We start from the raw sequence: 19534 nt of genomic DNA on the forward strand, positions 1-19534 counted from the left end.
AGTCATTTTTTTAGTGGTACTTACAAGTAAGTACCGATGCAGAGTCTAAGGTTCAAGAGGAAGACTCTGTTCCCTTCATCATTGAAGTGCACACCATCTCCTCTATAAATGTCTTGCATGTCGTAACGCAAGTTGTTGTGGTAAATGGCACCCATACCATAGTCACGGAGGAAAGCAGAAACAGATTTGTTGACGTGCTTTCTTGCTTTGTCAATCTGTGGACAGAAATGATTGGACCAGTTCCATTTTTGCCTTTGGCATATGTTGGAAAACACAAAGGCAGTTTTAGGGAAAAGTGTAAACAGTTGTGCAAAGGTGTCCTTCATAAGCATTTCCAGACCTACCCCAGTCAAAGTGCCTAGGTCATTGCCACCACAGTGCACTATTATGAGGTCAGGGTGTTGGATTTGCATGAAGGATTTCACCAATGGCATCAATTGGTGCCACTTTAACCCTCTCTGACCAATCCATTTAATGTCTACATTTGGCAAAGCAAGGTCTCTCACCATATCTGTTTTCTCTGCAAACTTTTCACTCCAGAAGACATAGCTGTGCCCTACAATCCACACTGTGAACATCTTCAAAGGAGAACTGGATGCACTCAGGAGGTGTCTTTCAGTAGAATGGCAATATGAAAATAAAGACAGTTTGGAAATGGAGGCATACATATTTTTTACAAAACAAAAAGAACTGATTGGCTGTTTCATACCATTCTAGAAAAAAAACTAGGCTGTATGTGAAAATTAATAGAAGCATGTTTTGTATTGGTACAAAAAAATGTGTAACCAAAGAACAGTACTATGGATTTGCAGTTAGGATTGAAAAGTCAAGCACTCTTGCTCTGTGGAATTGAAACATTGTGTGTCGAACTTCTGACCTAACTGCACACAGCAGTGTTCCATGAGCTGTTGCTATGGTAGCAGGCAGAAGTCAAGTTGGGGGAAGGGTACTAGGCAGAAGTCAAGTTGGGGGCAGGGTACTTTTGGAAAAGGGTTGGTTTTCAACCAATAGAAATGTGTCATTACATTTGAAAAAAAGGGGGAAGCACTGAGATTTGAAACTTACATGTATATGTGTGGAAAAATAGAGGGAAAGTTTGCCATTATCTGGTTCTGCTGAGAGGAGAGAGGTGTACAGAACAGAGATCCTGGCTCTGATAATCTGCTGTTTGAGTGACACATTTCTTTCACAACTAACTAAATTTAAAGGTGAGTTTACAGTTTGAGAGGGGATGTATGTGGTAACTTAAGAAATGAATAATAGAAATGGGAATTGTTTTTGTTGTAGTTACACATGGTGGATTCATAATGTGTCAGTCTGTAAAAGAGATTTTCACTTGGCCCGAAAAAAAAAGAGCAGTAAGTGTGCTTTCAAATTGGCAAAGAAATTTCGTTTTGGGACTAATGTGAAAACATGACTCTGTGTCCATAGAAGAATTATAGGCAGAAATTTATTGCGTCTTGCTCTGGTGATTTCACAGTTGCAGTAGATGGAAAAGAGGAGCGAATTTTTGGGGGAAGAAGCAGAGGGTTAGCACACACCCATGTGCTTGCCATGTATAGTCATGCACAGTAATTAGAAGCGAGTGGGGTTTTCAGGTTTAAGTCTGTAATGCAAATACATTCAGCATCACTAAGGCTGGTTGCCCCTGCTGGAGTGTAGGCAGTCACAGAGAATACACACGGTGGTGGTCTGAAAAAAAAACAGCTTGGACATGTGCATTTAAATAAATTTAAAAAAAAGGTTTCAGAATGTGTCAGTCTGTAAAAGTGATTTCAAAGTGTAAAAAGAGATTTTTACTTGGCCCAAAAAAAAAAGAGCAGTAAGTGTGCTTTCAAATTGGCAAAGAAATTTCGTTTTGGCACTAATGTGAAAACATGACTCTGTGTCCATAGAAGAATTATAGGCAGAAATTTATTGTGTCTTGCTCTGGTGATTTCACAGTTGCAGTAGATGGAAAAGAGGAGCGAATTTTTGGGGGAAGAAGCAGAGGCTTAGCACACACCCATGTGCTTGCCATGTATAGTCATGCACAGTAATTAGAAGCGAGTGGGGTTTTCAGGTTTAAGTCTGTAATGCAAATACATTCAGCATCACTAAGGCTGGTTGCTCCTGCTGGAGTGTAGGCAGTCACAGAGAATACACACGGTGGTGGTCTGAAAAAAAAACAGCTTGGACATGTGCATTTAAATAAATTTTAAAAAAAGGTTTCAGAATGTGTCAGTCTGTAAAAGTGATTTCAAAGTGTAAAAAGAGATTTTCACTTGGCCCAAAAAAAAAAGAGCAGTAAGTGTGCTTTCAAATTGGCAAAGAAATTTCGTTTTGGCACTTATGTGAAAACATGACTCTGTGTGCATAGAAGAATTATAGGCAGAAATTTATTGCGTCTTGCTCTGGTGATTTCACAGTTGCAGTAGATGGAAAAGAGGAGCGAATTTTTGGGGGAAGAAGCAGAGGCTTAGCACACACCCATGTGCTTGCCATGTATAGTCATGCACAGTAATTAGAAGCGAGTGGGGTTTTCAGGTTTAAGTCTGTAATGCAAATACATTCAGCATCACTAAGGCTGGTTGCCCCTGCTGGAGTGTAGGCAGTCACAGAGAATACACACGGTGGTGGTCTGAAAAAAAAACAGCTTGGACATGTGCATTTAAATAAATTTAAAAAAAAGGTTTCAGAATGTGTCAGTCTGTAAAAGTGATTTCAAAGTGTAAAAAGAGATTTTTACTTGGCCCAAAAAAAAAAGAGCAGTAAGTGTGCTTTCAAATTGGCAAAGAAATTTCGTTTTGGCACTAATGTGAAAACATGACTCTGTGTCCATAGAAGAATTATAGGCAGAAATTTATTGCGTCTTGCTCTGGTGATTTCACAGTTGCAGTAGATGGAAAAGAGGAGCGAATTTTTGGGGGAAGAAGCAGAGGCTTAGCACACACCCATGTGCTTGCCATGTATAGTCATGCACAGTAATTAGAAGCGAGTGGGGTTTTCAGGTTTAAGTCTGTAATGCAAATACATTCAGCATCACTAAGGCTGGTTGCTCCTGCTGGAGTGTAGGCAGTCACAGAGAATACACACGGTGGTGGTCTGAAAAAAAAACAGCTTGGACATGTGCATTTAAATAAATTTTAAAAAAAGGTTTCAGAATGTGTCAGTCTGTAAAAGTGATTTCAAAGTGTAAAAAGAGATTTTCACTTGGCCCAAAAAAAAAAGAGCAGTAAGTGTGCTTTCAAATTGGCAAAGAAATTTCGTTTTGGCACTTATGTGAAAACATGACTCTGTGTGCATAGAAGAATTATAGGCAGAAATTTATTGCGTCTTGCTCTGGTGATTTCACAGTTGCAGTAGATGGAAAAGAGGAGCGAATTTTTGGGGGAAGAAGCAGAGGCTTAGCACACACCCATGTGCTTGCCATGTATAGTCATGCACAGTAATTAGAAGCGAGTGGGGTTTTCAGGTTTAAGTCTGTAATGCAAATACATTCAGCATCACTAAGGCTGGTTGCCCCTGCTGGAGTGTAGGCAGTCACAGAGAATACACACGGTGGTGGTCTGAAAAAAAAACAGCTTGGACATGTGCATTTAAATAAATTTAAAAAAAAGGTTTCAGAATGTGTCAGTCTGTAAAAGTGATTTCAAAGTGTAAAAAGAGATTTTCACTTGGCCCAAAAAAAAAAGAGCAGTAAGTGTGCTTTCAAATTGGCAAAGAAATTTCGTTTTGGCACTAATGTGAAAACATGACTCTGTGTCCATAGAAGAATTATAGGCAGAAATTTATTGCGTCTTGCTCTGGTGATTTCACAGTTGCAGTAGATGGAAAAGAGGAGCGATTTTTTGGGGGAAGAAGCAGAGGCTTAGCACACACCCATGTGCTTGCCATGTATAGTCATGCACAGTAATTAGAAGCGAGTGGGGTTTTCAGGTTTAAGTCTGTAATGCAAATACATTCAGCATCACTAAGGCTGGTTGCCCCTGCTGGAGTGTAGGCAGTCACAGAGAATACACACGGTGGTGGTCTGAAAAAAAAACAGCTTGGACATGTGCATTTAAATAAATTTAAAAAAAAGGTTTCAGAATGTGTCAGTCTGTAAAAGTGATTTCAAAGTGTAAAAAGAGATTTTCACTTGGCCCAAAAAAAAAAAGAGCAGTAAGTGTGCTTTCAAATTGGCAAAGAAATTTCGTTTTGGCACTAATGTGAAAACATGACTCTGTGTGCATAGAAGAATTATAGGCAGAAATTTATTGCGTCTTGCTCTGGTGATTTCACAGTTGCAGTAGATGGAAAAGAGGAGCGATTTTTGGGGGGAAGAAGCAGAGGCTTAGCACACACCCATGTGCTTGCCATGTATAGTCATGCACAGTAATTAGAAGCGAGTGGGGTTTTCAGGTTTAAGTCTGTAATGCAAATACATTCAGCATCACTAAGGCTGGTTGCCCCTGCTGGAGTGTAGGCAGTCACAGAGAATACACACGGTGGTGGTCTGAAAAAAAAACAGCTTGGACATGTGCATTTAAATAAATTTAAAAAAAGGTTTCAGAATGTGTCAGTCTGTAAAAGTGATTTCAAAGTGTAAAAAGAGATTTTCACTTGGCCCAAAAAAAAAAGAGCAGTAAGTGTGCTTTCAAATTGGCAAAGAAATTTCGTTTTGGCAATAAAGTGAAAACATGACTCTGTGTGCATAGAAGAATTATAGGCAGAAATTTATTGCGTCTTGCTCTGGTGATTTCACAGTTGCAGTAGATGGAAAAGAGGAGCGAATTTTTGGGGGAAGAAGCAGAGGCTTAGCACACACCCATGTGCTTGCCATGTATAGTCATGCACAGTAATTAGAAGCGAGTGGGGTTTTCAGGTTTAAGTCTGTAATGCAAATACATTCAGCATCACTAAGGCTGGTTGCCCCTGCTGGAGTGTAGGCAGTCACAGAGAATACACACGGTGGTGGTCTGAAAAAAAAACAGCTTGGACATGTGCATTTAAATAAATTTAAAAAAAAGGTTTCAGAATGTGTCAGTCTGTAAAAGTGATTTCAAAGTGTAAAAAGAGATTTTCACTTGGCCCGAAAAAAAAAGAGCAGTAAGTGTGCTTTCAAATTGGCAAAGAAATTTCGTTTTGGCACTAATGTGAAAACATGACTCTGTGTGCATAGAAGAATTATAGGCAGAAATTTATTGCGTCTTGCTCTGGTGATTTCACAGTTGCAGTAGATGGAAAAGAGGAGCGAATTTTTGGGGGAAGAAGCAGAGGCTTAGCACACACCCATGTGCTTGCCATGTATAGTCATGCACAGTAATTAGAAGCGAGTGGGGTTTTCAGGTTTAAGTCTGTAATGCAAATACATTCAGCATCACTAAGGCTGGTTGCCCCTGCTGGAGTGTAGGCAGTCACAGAGAATACACACGGTGGTGGTCTGAAAAAAAAACAGCTTGGACATGTGCATTTAAATAAATTTAAAAAAAAGGTTTCAGAATGTGTCAGTCTGTAAAAGTGATTTCAAAGTGTAAAAAGAGATTTTCACTTGGCCCAAAAAAAAAAGAGCAGTAAGTGTGCTTTCAAATTGGCAAAGAAATTTCGTTTTGGCACTAATGTGAAAACATGACTCTGTGTGCATAGAAGAATTATAGGCAGAAATTTATTGCGTCTTGCTCTGGTGATTTCACAGTTGCAGTAGATGGAAAAGAGGAGCGAATTTTTGGGGGAAGAAGCAGAGGCTTAGCACACACCCATGTGCTTGCCATGTATAGTCATGCACAGTAATTAGAAGCGAGTGGGGTTTTCAGGTTTAAGTCTGTAATGCAAATACATTCAGCATCACTAAGGCTGGTTGCCCCTGCTGGAGTGTAGGCAGTCACAGAGAATACACACGGTGGTGGTCTGAAAAAAAAACAGCTTGGACATGTGCATTTAAATAAATTTAAAAAAAAGGTTTCAGAATGTGTCAGTCTGTAAAAGTGATTTCAAAGTGTAAAAAGAGATTTTCACTTGGCCCGAAAAAAAAAAAGAGCAGTAAGTGTGCTTTCAAATTGGCAAAGAAATTTCGTTTTGGCAATAAAGTGAAAACATGACTCTGTGTGCATAGAAGAATTATAGGCAGAAATTTATTGCGTCTTGCTCTGGTGATTTCACAGTTGCAGTAGATGGAAAAGAGGAGCGAATTTTTGGGGGAAGAAGCAGAGGCTTAGCACACACCCATGTGCTTGCCATGTATAGTCATGCACAGTAATTAGAAGCGAGTGGGGTTTTCAGGTTTAAGTCTGTAATGCAAATACATTCAGCATCACTAAGGCTGGTTGCCCCTGCTGGAGTGTAGGCAGTCACAGAGAATACACACGGTGGTGATCTGAAAAAAAAAAAAAGCTTGGACATGTGCATTTAAATAAATTTTAAAAAAAGAGCAGTTTGTGTGCATTGAAAATGGCAAAGAAATTTCGTTTTGTGACTATTGTGAAAAGAAATGTAGTAATATATTTAAATACAATAAAGGATTTTTTTTTTAGTTTTTTTCAGGTATTGCTGAAGAACAGTGAACAAAATTTAAGATGCCTACAAAATCTCGAGTTCAAAAAACGCTAAAAAAAAAACTATATTTGAGGACAACTGGAGGACCAAAGTTAGTAGAAGATGCTGATGTTGGGAAAAAGAAAAAATCTTCTGGTAAGCAAAAAAGACAATTCCTAAACAAAATATTGAAAACAAACAAAAATGTACAAAATGTCTGTTCTCGGAAAAATGTAACAAAACCTACAGAACAGCAAAAAATTGAGGATTTAGTTAATGCAAATATACCTTCTGCAATTGAAAAGTTTAACATAAACAGAAAAACAGCATTTAAAGAGATACGTAGAAAAATGTTTCAGAGAAGAGTTATGTCCAATTTGATAAAGGATATAAAGAAATATAAGCAAAAGGCTAAATATTATAAGAGAAAAAAAGAAATTGAAGCCATTGCAGCAAAAGCATTAGAATTAAAAAGGAAACTATTCATATTAATTTTGAATAGGATGCGTACATTAGATAAAATGGTTAATGTACTGAAATCACAAAGCAAAAGCAAAAGAGTAGTGAACAGAACAAACTTTTGTAAAGTGTTTTTAGGAAAGTGGATGCATAGTTCAAGTAGTGAACCTTTTTTTAATGAAGAAAGCTATTTTCAAAGTAATAGTTTGCTGCATGCAGTTGACACCAGAGGTCGTTCATACGAAGTAAAAAATGGTTGCATAATGGAGAAGGAGATAATGGTTCCAAGAGATGAGGTACAAGTGATGGCAGATGAGGCAATGGGGAGACGTCCTAAAGCCCCAGTGTACACTTGGAATTGTAGTAGTATTTGCACTGTGCGTCAGGAATCTATTGACAGATTTCGAGAGTTTCTAAGAGAATATAGTAAAAAAAGTGTAAAACAAAAGATTAAGGTGCTTCAAAGTCTGGATCCATGCAGAGTGAGAGAGAATACTGGTTTGCAGGGTCATTCTCTTGCTTGTCTATCTAGAAAAGTGTGCAATAGTGTTTTCCATCATTTTAGGATGCTGGCTGTTCATCATACTGAAATGAGAAAGTTTGTGAGACGGTTGTATTTTGCCAAAAGTCCAGCAATAAAGTTAAATGAATTGAATAGGGCTCTGTTCCGAGGAACGGTATCAGATGTAGAGAAGGTTGTTGATGAAATTCAGTTTTGTTACTTTGGTCCTGAACAAAACAGTGCAGAGAAGGACACAATAAATGAGGCAGAAGTGGAAGAGAATGTAGAACCCTCTGTAAGTAACACATTTAATGATCACATAACAAAATTTGCAATAGTCTCTAATGAAAGACCAAATGTTACTTGTATTTGTTGCCGCAGAACTCATTATAGAAAACAAACTAGGAATGTTGATCTCTACAGAAAGAGTGAAAATGAAGATAATTATAAGTGGATGGATTTTGCCACATATATATTTCTTGAAAATTGTTTTGAATTGGGTGAAGATCAGCGTATTTGCAAATACTGCTACAACAAGTTAGAGGAAAATAGAATGCCGACCAGAGCTGTACATAATAATTTAGAATTGGATGCTATTCCTGCTGAACTTTCTGAATTAAATACATATGAGTCTATACTCATTCAATGTGTTCATCCGTTCCAGACCATAGTACGTATGGAGCCCAAAACTGGTAAATTACCTCCTTCAGATTTACTGAGAGGTTTAAAAGGTAGAGTGGTGTATTTGCCCTTGGATTTGAAAAAAAATATGGAAACTATTGATGCGGATACTTTGGAAACTGAACCATTAATTATTCTGGTTAATGGTGTCCCTACAAAGAATAAGAAGATTTGGCAGGAGCTGGTAGATGTGCGGAAAGTACAAAGAGCAAATTTGTATTTGAAAAAAAATAACAAATGGTATGAATCAATTTATATAGAAGAAGAAGAAGAAGAAGAAGATTTACAAGGAGACACAGAAACACCAACTGGACAAATTGAAAAAGTGGACAAGTCAAAGGAAGAAGAAATTTATGAACATTTTAGCATACATCCTCTCCATTCGAAAGAAGTTATGGGAGACAATATTGATCTCTTTCAGATGAAGAAAGCAAAAGGAAATCCCGTGAGTGTATGGGAGGAGAGCTTGGAAGCTCGATGTTTTCCCCAGCTGTTTCCTAAAGGAAAAGGAGGACGATACGATGAACGTCCGGAACAGATTCCAGCTTCTGAGTATCGGACTACAAGACTATATGCTGAAGATCCCAGATTTCGACAAAGTATCCCTTATTTGTTCCATCTTTTATTTGAAAGCGACTTGTCTGCACTGTCTTATGCAGTAAATCACATTTTAAAAAGTGGAGTACATTTACAAAATGTGTCTGCTAAGGATTTTATGGAGAAAGTGCAGCACCGAGATGATCATTTGGAAACACAACTGATCAATCTGATGGCTTGTCAGCGTGGGACAAATGAATATTGGTACCGACGCCATGGTGAACTAAAATGCATGTTACGCAACTTAGGAACACCAACATGGTTCCTTACCCTAAGCTGCGCCGAGTACGCTTGGGATGATTTACTGGATTTTCTACGAGAGGCCAATTCAAACATTGAAAACATCGAATACAAGACAGCAGGAGAACTGTGCTCATTGGATCCGGTTAATGTTTGCAGATATTTCAATCATAGATTTGAGGCTATGATGTCCTTCATCTGCAATAAAAAAAATCCACCCCTTGGAGAAGTAGTGGATTTCTTTTGGAGAAAAGAGTACCAGGCAAGAGGTGCTCCTCATATTCATATGCTGCTGTGGATCAAGGATGCCCCAAAGTTTGGAACAGATACTGATGAAGCAGTGTTATCTTACATTGAAGAATATGCAACATGTGCTATACCTAAAAACACAGAAGAGAACAAGTTAAAGGAGCAAGTTCTACGTTTCCAAAGTCATCGGTGTGGAAAATACTGTCGACGGAAATACAAGAGCAAAGAAAAATACTACACTAAATGTCGATTTGGATTTCCTAGACCTGTTCTTACAAATGGAAGAGTCAACAGTTTTATGTCAGCTGTGAGACATACTATCACAAGAAAATCACCTAAGAATACCTACAACCTTAAAAGAAAAGAAGAATCAAAAAATATAAATGACTACAACCCAGTCATTTTATCCATGTGGAACGCTAACATGGATATACAGTATGTTGCTGACAATTCCATTGCTGTTGCTCGATATGTAACGTCTTACATTACGAAATCAGAAAAAACAGAATTGAAGGAAATGTGGGAAGAGATTTCTCACGAGAAGACTGTCAGTAAGAAGCTGTACAGTTTTAGTTTGAAGATGTTATCGCATCGAGAAATTGGATCCTACGAATGTTCAGATAGGTTATCTTCTGCAAGTCTCTACTCGAAGTCAAGAAGAATAATTTGGGCAAGTTTAGGCCTTGCAGCAATGAGAAATCGGGTACTGAAATCTGTTGGAGAAATTGAATATTTGGCTGAGAATGACCCAGAAAGTACAGACATATTGAAAACAAACATGTTGGACACATATTATCCCAAGAGAAGTCATCATCTGGAGAACATGTGTCTCTATGAAGTGCTGCAGAACTACATTTATTCACGGAAAGCTGCAGAAGACATCAACAGTGGAAAATATAAAGTTGTTGGTGAAGAAGGATGTTTGGTGAAGCAAACCAAAGGAAGTTTGATAAATCACCGGAAGCTGAGTTGCGACACTACCGACAAGAAAGAATTTTACTACTTGGCTCTTTTACAGTTGTTTAAACCATGGCGTACAGAGGATGAACTACTGGGAGAATTCCAGAGCTATGAAGATTCTTTTAATGCTTGCAAAGACAGCATACAATGCAGTACATTCTCAACTTATCTGCAAATGTTAAATGAAGAAATTGAACAGGAAACTACAATTGCAGCAGAAATAGCTAGAGACAGTTCTCAGGACAGCCAAAGTTCAGGAACATACAGTCAAGATCCCCTAGGACAACCAATCGTTGAAAATGAAGCATCAATAGCCATGAATGAAGTGGAAACGGCTATGAATCAAGCTCAAGAAGAATTTATAGACTTAGAAAATTTGGAAAGACAACTGAATCAAGAGCAGCAACAAATTTATGAAGAGATCAAAAACAAAATTGATCACGGATTTCTACATATCAAAAAAGAGTGCTCATGCACATCATTTCATCCAATCAGGATGTATGTAAGCGGACAAGCTGGCACTGGAAAAAGTTTCCTAATTAAAGTCATCAGAAGCTACCTAAAGCAAAAAACGGATTCTACTTTGTCTTGTGTGGTTACTGCTCCAACTGGGTTAGCAGCATATAACATAAAAGGAATCACCTTACATCGTTTGCTAATGTTACCAGTGGAGCATGAGAACAAAATACAATTCAACAAGCTAACTGGAGAAGCATCCTTAGAAGTGTCAAGAGTATTGAAGAAGATGCAAGTTCTCATTATTGATGAGGTGAGCATGGTATCAAACTTAATGCTTGCCTTTGTGCATTTAAGAATGCAGCAAATTTTGAAGACAGACTATGACGTGTTATTTGGTGGAAAACACGTCATAGTTTTTGGGGATCTTTTGCAACTTACTCCAGTTAAAGGACAACCAGTGTTTAATACTGTGACACATGAAGACACGAAGAAGTCATTGGGAAGCATTGGAAATACAAATATTTGGTCCTTCTTTGAGTACAAGGAACTTACAACTAATATGAGGCAAGCAAACGATGAAGAATATGGAAGTATTCTGAAAGATATCAGAATTGGACTACTCACAGAAGTTGGCAAAAAAGCATTACAGAGTCGGCTGCTACATAACTTATTTCCAAAGGAAGAAATAGTTGCAGAGAAAATATACAAGAATATTGCAGAAAACAAAAGTGTCATCTGCTTAATGCCAACTCTACGTGAATGCTCAATATTTAATGAGGAGCTTTTGAAATTGGAAAATGAAGACATCATGAAATTGGAAGCAGTGGACAAAATTGAGGATGGAAGAATTACTGTCACAGTAACAGGCAAACTGAAAAATAAATTGGACTCACTAGAGAAGAATATCTCCAAAACAGCAGGATTAGAAAAAAAATCTATATGTTTGCATGAACTGTAGAGTGTTTTTAAGGAGAAATTTGGATGTTGAAAAAGGCTTAGTGAATGGAGCGATGGGAAGAGTTGTGGGTTTTATTAATTATCAGAAAAAAGATGGAATTGAATGTTTAAAAATAAAATTTGATCAGATAGAGGAAGTTAAAGACATTTGTCGTTGTTCAGTTCGTTTCATGCTTGTGAAAGACTTATATGTACGTAGGAAGCAGTTTCCGTTTTCACTAGCATATGCTGTAACTATCCACAAGTCTCAAGGATTGACTGTAGATTGTGCATTTGTGAACATTGGTTCAACTGTGTTCAAAGAAGGTATGGCATATGTAGCTTTGTCACGAGTCAAAACATTATCAGGTTTATTCATGATTGACTTTGATGATTCAAAAGTTAGTGCTGATACAAACTGTGTAAAGGAGTATAATAGATTAAGAAGAACCTATGCTCCTCATTTAGGTCAGTATCCTGTGTTGGAGAAACGTGTAGTTTCTCGTAAAAGGAGAAATGAGAATATCTGTAATGAAGATGTAGAGAAGAGGAAAAAAAAGAGGAGTGATGTAATTGCAAGCAAAAAGAATAAGGAAAATGAAGAACAGGTTGTAGGATGTCATTTTGAAAATAGCTCTGGTGTCAACTGCTACGCTAATGTAGTGCTGAATGTTTTATTTTATCTGGAAAGTTTGCAAGAGCAGATAATAGTAAATCAGGGAAAAAGATTCTGTTCAGAGCTCAGTCTCCTTTTTCAAAAGCTGAGTAAAGATAAAACTCAAATAGAAAGTGCTACTGACATTAGAAAACTTTTAGATGTATGTTCAGGACGAACACAGTTTTCTCAAAATGTACAGCAAGACGCACAGGAATTCTTGTTGTTTTTTCTTCAGGTAGTGGAAGAAGAAGGAGTTCCCATTGACATTTTTTTTGGTCTCTCTTATAAATGGGAACATAGTTGTGAAAATTGTTATAATATATGTGGCTCTATTGTTGATAATGAAAGGTTTATTTATTTGACATTGCCAGAGAGTAAAACAGTCACTTTTGCAAAATTAGTTAAAGATGCTAATCATAGCATGAAATGTGGTGAGTGTAATTCTGACATGTTTTCAACATTAATTTTAAGGGAATACGGACAGTATGTAATTTTAATGATGCAACGATGTAGAGCTGATGGTTCAAAATTGGATACTTTAATAAAGAAGTTTACAGGACAGCAATTATCAATTTCAGGAAAAACTTTTGTAACTGTTGCAATAATTTTCCATGATGGACCTACTGTTACTTCTGGACATTACACAGTTTATCTTAAATGTGAAAAAGGCTGGACACTGTGTAATGATTCCCAATTGATTTTCAAACAACGTTTGCCTTTTGATTTAGCAAATTCCTATCTAATCTTTCTGAAACCTAAATTTTAGAGAGACTTGGCAAGATGTGGACAAAATAATTTTACCATTTTACTGGATTACCATTGCAATTTTGTAGAAAAAATATTTTTTAAAATTATCATTTGGCCTAAAGGAAAGATAACCAATTGTAATGTGGACTTTTTAAATTTTTAATGCAATTTTGAAAAACCAATAATTTAGAGATAATCGGTAACTTCTGCACATTTTAAATTTTGGAATGCTATTGGACTGCCATTGGAAATTTTTACAAAAATGATTTAAAAAATTACTATTTGGCCATGTGGAAAAGTAAGCAATTCTATTGTGGACTAAATAAATTATTCAAAAAATTTTTGTGAACCAAAATGTTACAGAGAATCGGTGAGATCTGGACAGATTAAACTTTAGAATTTTAATGGTTTTCCCTTGGAAATTTATTCCAGGGAAAAAAAAAATACAATTTGGCCTAAAGGAAATAAAATCAGATGTATTTTGGAGTTATTTGAGATATAATATTGTGATTATACTCCTGAAACAAAAATATCAGACGGTATTTTAAAGAAAAAAGTATTGTTTTTAGATGATATTTTTTTAGAATAATATGCATTTCTGTAATGATAAGTTTAAGTGAGAAGAGATTCTGGGCTTTTTTAATACAATCTTTGAGATTGTTATTTTTTTTTGCCCGCTGTAAAATGATGAATGCAATTGCTTTCACAATTTATAGTGAAATGCAATATATTCTGAAAACAGCAAAAATAAGGCAAAAATATTTTTGGGTAAAAAATGTAAATATGTGTACTGTATTATAAAATGGTTTAAAGATATTAATACTTTTTTCTTTTTTTTCAGATCGATATAGAAAATTTTCGTAAACTACAACCATTTTAAAAACTATTTTTTAAAAAAACAAATGAATAAATATTTTTTTCAGTGAGTATGGTAAGTCAATAGTAATAATTGTAGTCTTTCAAGGACCTTGTAATGTGAAAAATGATTTTTAGTGTTTTTTTTAAAAAATAAAAAAAAAGGTACGCTTACCGTACGCGTACGGTAAAAAAAAAAAAAAAAGTTTTTTAAAAAAAATGTAAAAAAAAGATGAAAGATAAGGTTGGCTCTTAAAAGAACCGTTGTGTTCATGCAGGGACAGAGGAAAGGAACCATGGGAAAATCATTCAAAGCTACAAATGTGCTGATCTATTTTGTTATTCACTAGGGAAACACTGGTCTCCCTATAACAAATTAGAGCTTTACAAAATGTGCAATGAATATCAACCTTCCGAAATCGAGGGTTCATTTCCAGAGGGCCAGCAAAAGGAGATTCTCCCCCCACAGATGAAGGGCTCACCTGAGCTGCAGAAGAAGGAGTAAGCTCTGCAGGTGATGGTCCAGGCTGAGCTGCTGTGGATGTACTGGCTCGTCTTTCTGAAGAGTTACCTCCAAAAAGTTGAGCATGTGTCCTTTTGTGTACATCCTTGAGGTGCCTCATCATGGTGTGATTCCCAAAGGAATACTTCCTGTCAGGATTACCTCTAGAAAGTACACGCTGACACAGCTTGCAAGTAACTAAGGGTGCATTCACCTTTTGCTGGCCTTCTGGAAAAGTAAAATAATCCCAAACATAAGAAGGTTTTACTTTCCTCGCTCTCTGCCTCAAGACAGTGCTGCTGGTGCTAGCCTCACTCTCAGAAGAGCTCTGCTGTTCTGCCATCGTATCCCAAAGACAAACCAGCTCCTTCTCCCAAGGGATCACAAGCAGAAATGAGGGGAATGGGTGTGGTGTAGGAGAGTTCTAGAACTGAAAGTAGTTTCAACCAATCAAAAGTTGTGTTTCAAGATCACATGACCTACCGTACGCTTACGGTACGCTTACGGTACGCTTACGGCAAAAAGTACGCGTGCGCGTAAAAAAGACACGCGCTTGCGCGCATGCGCATAACAGTCATTTCCCGGCACTTCCGCGTAACGTGCGCGTGTTGCGTAAGCGCGCACGCGTCCCACGCGCAGTACGCGCGCTACGCAAAGTACGTAACTATACGCAAGCAGCGTAGATAGATTACGGACGGTGCGTAAACCGTACGCTTACCGTGAGCTTACGGTACGCGTACTATAAAAAAAAAAAAAAAAAAAAAAAAATCTGGAAATAAATGTCACTTGTTTATTTTAAAAAATTTATATAAAATAAATATTTAATGATTTTAAAAAATTAAGCATAGTCTTTATAAAAGGTAAAAAATTAAATTAAAAATATGTTTGAAAAAAATGAAGAAAAAAACCAAAAAATAGCATTTAAAAAACCTTGCAAATTCACTGAAAAAAACATGGGTTTCACACACGTTATAGTTAGGAATTAGCATTTAAAAAACCTTAGAAATTCACTGAAAAAACCATAGGTTTCACACACGTTATAGTTAGGAATTAGCATTTAAAAAACCTTAGAAATTCAGTGAAAAAACCATAGGTTTCACACACGTTATAGTTAGGAATTAGCATTTAAAAAACCTTAGAAATTCAGTGAAAAAACCATAGGTTTCACACATGTTATAGTTAGCTGGACATTTTACTCGTAAAAAACCAATGAAATTGCCCCGTTATAGTTAGTTCAGCTAACTATAACTCGCGCGCCCGCAATGCACTGCTGATGACGTCACATATTACATCACTCATGACATGGTCAGTGACATCACTCATGACATCACTGATGACATCTCAAATGACATCACTGATGACATCACTGATGACATCATCCTTGTGATAGAGTGGCAGACCTCCTCTCACCTTAATATAAGCTTTGATACACACATTCAAAAATAGAGACTAAAAATTTCAAAACAATGGACATACCAATACCAGTTACAACAACCTCTTCAGTAATTCTAAGATCCACATACTCATCCACTCATTCACCAACAGTCCTATACAGTCACTCATACATGTACTCACTCATCATATGTACTCATACATCTATACATCCTGTTACACAATGCCACTCATCCATAGAGTTACTCACACACATAGTCACTCATGCTAATAAAGAATAAAACATACATTTACTTGCATATACAGTAATACACACACCACCATACTTACTTCTACGGAAACTAACACATACTTAGTCTTTTAAACAATCACTTATAGAAACACATACTTATTCATACAGGAACTCTTTCAATCTCTCCCTCTCATATATACTCACATATATACACCAATACTCACATATACTAGTTTAAAATATATGTAGTTACTCCTGAAGACACTATTGAGACAGTCATTCACTCACTAACACACCCATACACACACTCATCCATCCATACAGTCCTGCACACATGCTGTCTTCAACACATACAAACAGTGAGTCACTCATTCATGCATCTATGCACTACGTAATACCCCCCACCGTACCATACAGACACTCAGACTGATACTCAAAAAAACAACTAATAACCTATATAGACACCCATGTAGCTACTCACCAACCCATGCAGCCACTTATACACAAAGTGAGAGATACACTTAATCAGTCAGTTACACAATCAATTTTTCAAAAACAAATCATCCATTTAGATACTTATATACCCATTTATTCTTCCATCGACCTTGAGATATACATATATAAAACATATGTAATTTTCAGAATAACACACATTCACTGGATGATGTCATCAGTGATGTCATCAGTGATGTCATTTGAGATGTCATCAGTGATGTCATGAGTGATGTCACTGACCATGTCATGAGTGATGTAATATGTGACGTCATCAGCAGTGCATTGCGGGAGCGCGAGTTATAGTTAGCTGAACTAACTATAACGGGGCAATTTCATTGTTTTTTTACGAGTAAAATGTCCAGCTAACTATAACATGTGTGAAACCTATGGTTTTTTCACTGAATTTCTAAGGTTTTTTAAATGCTAATTCCTAACTATAACGTGTGTGAAACCTATGGTTTTTTCACTGAATTTCTAAGGTTTTTTAAATGCTAATTCCTAACTATAACGTGTGTGAAACCTATGGTTTTTTCAGTGAATATATATATATATAAATCCCCCTACTGTCAATCGCCAGTAGGTAGTTATAGTTAGAACCTAGTTTCCCTAGGAAACTAGGTTCTAACTAGGGACCTCAGGACACAAGTGGACTTTATCCTCCGAGCAGCAGTGCGCCAGGAGCCGCGTTTGCAGAGTGGTGTAAAAAGGTGCATGGCCTCGGACCACCTCTCTGCAATGCAGCTCTGTGCCACTTACTGGAGATACCTGGTTGGTTAGTTGGCTCCCAGGACCCTCAGGATTCAAGGGGACTCAATCCCCCAACCCAGAACGCGCCAGAAGGTGCGTCTGCGGAGTGGTGGAGAAAGGGGGCGTAGCCTCTGTCCACCTCTCAGGAATCCCACTGTGTGGGACTTTCTGGAAGGTAGAGGTAGGCTAGTTGGCCCCTAAAGGACCCCAGGAGCAAAGGGGACTTCAATCCCCATCCAAGAGCCCGCCAGGGAGCGCGTTTACACAGTGGTGGGTAAAGGGGCCGTGGCCTGCTATAAGAACTTAGCAATCCTGTTGTGTAGGACTTACTGGAGGTAATAGGAGGGGTAGTTGGCACCCAGGGATCTCCTTAGGGGCCAACTACCCCTCATTGTTACCTCCAGTAATTCCCACACAGAGGGATTGCTAAGACGTCTTCGAAGGCCATGCCACTTTTTCTCCACTACTCTGTAAATGAGCCTCCTGGCAGACTACGGGATGGGGGATGGGGGATGAAGTCCAATTTTCTCCTGAGGGACCTTGGGGGCCAAGAAGCCCTCCTGGTACTTCCCGCAAGTCCTACACAGCAGTATTCATGAGCGCTGGTCGGAGGCCCGGCAGCCTTTCTCCATCACTCTGCAAACGTGACGAGTACTTAAAGAAGCATCTTTCTTCACCTCTGACTTAGAGGTAGTTTTAATCCCCCTGCCCTATTATATACTAGGGCCTTACAGGGGAGGTCATGCCAATCATAGGGGTACCCCAACCCATAGTGTACCCTAGTGTATGTAGGTGTTTTCACTGTATTCTAAGTGTCATTTAGCATAGCACTGGCTCCGGGCCTGGTTAGTCAGAGTCCGTTACCACCAGTACAGTCAGCAAAAAGATGGGGGCACATGATGACTTTGCAACAAGGCCTCTTTCTGCACCTTTGTTGGTTCTTTCAGCATATCTCTTGCTTCTTTATGCACCCTGTTTTGTCTTTCTGGACTGCTGTTGCCTCTTTCTGCATTTCTCTTGCTTCTTTCTGTGCCTTTCTCCCTCTTTCTGCACGTCCTGCCTCTGTAGGCATAGTTAGAAATTAGCATTTTAAAAAACCTTTGAAATTCACTGAAAACACCACCTCACTTACTCATACAGATACTAACACATACTTACTCTCATGTCTCATACAATCACTGACAAGCACACACTCATCCATACAGCCACTTTCACAATCACTCTCACATATAGTCACTTATATACTGCAACACTCACATATACTGCCTTTCACATATGTAGTTACTCACACATATACCACTGAGACATCCATTCACTTACCAACACAGCCACACCAACACTCACTCACTTATATATCCCTGCGCAGACACACTCATGAATCCATACACCCAGTGAATCACCTACTCACATATCATTGCAGGGAGTCACCCACCCCACCCACCCACCCACCACTCAGGTACTCAGGCACCCATACAGGTACTCAGACATCCAATCATTAACCCATATGGACACTCGTGTAGCTACTCTTCTACCCATGCAGACACTTAGACACCAACTGACAGACTGATACAGACATTCACACAGATTAGTCATTCACCCATGCATTCACGAACATATGTTTTATCACTCACTTACACAGTCAGTCACGGACCCACTAAATCATTCATTCAGATACTCCTACACCTACTCATTGTTCAATACACCTTGGTGTGTGTGTGTGTGTGTGTGTGTGTGTATATATATATATATATATATATATATATATATATATATTCACTGAAAGAAACATAGGTTACAGGGACGTTATAATTAGAAATTAGCATTTTAAAAAACCCATAGAAATTCACTGAAAGAAAGTTTCAGGGAAGTTATAGTTAGTTGGACATTTCACTCATACAAAACCTAAGAAACTCGGCCGTTATAGTTAGTTGAGCTAACTATAAAACTATAACTTGCGCACCCGCAATGCACTGCTGATGACATCACATATTACATAATTCATGACATGGTCAGTGACATCACTGATGACATTATCCAGCAACTGTATGTTTCTGTAAAGTTTAAATAGGTTATATATATATTTATATATATATATATATATATACACACACACACACACCAAGGTGTATTGACGAATGAGTGGGTGTATAAGTGTCTGAATGGATGATTTAGTGGGTGCGTGACTGTATAAGTGAGTGATTAAACATGTCTGACTGAATGCATGGGTTAGTGACTAAACTGTGTAAATGTCGGTATCAGTCTGTCAGTTGGTGTGTAAGCGGCTGCATGGGTTGGTGAGTAGCTATATGGGTTATTGATTGGTTGTCTGAG

The 19534-nt window shown here is 37.9% G+C and overlaps 2 protein-coding genes across 7 annotated transcripts in view; one reads left to right on the forward strand and one right to left on the reverse strand.

The window, feature by feature from the left end:
- The window catches only part of ERCC3 (ERCC excision repair 3, TFIIH core complex helicase subunit), a 1429399-nt gene that overhangs the window by 517617 nt on the left and 892248 nt on the right, over positions 1-19534 (reverse strand). The gene's annotated exons all lie outside the window — the stretch shown is intronic.
- LOC146861746 (uncharacterized) overlaps positions 1099-19534 on the forward strand; it is a 34472-nt gene continuing 16036 nt past the window's right edge. Inside the window, exons 1-2 of the mRNA XM_085643192.1 lie at positions 1099-1208; positions 6492-8459. Of these exons, the coding sequence (XP_085499318.1) occupies positions 6534-8459 (1926 nt within the window). The 5' untranslated portion in view covers positions 1099-1208; positions 6492-6533. The remainder of the gene's footprint in view (positions 1209-6491; positions 8460-19534) is intronic.

This window comes from Triturus cristatus, chromosome 2_2 (assembly GCF_964204655.1).
Source record: "Triturus cristatus chromosome 2_2, aTriCri1.1, whole genome shotgun sequence".
NCBI lineage: Eukaryota > Metazoa > Chordata > Amphibia > Caudata > Salamandridae > Triturus > Triturus cristatus.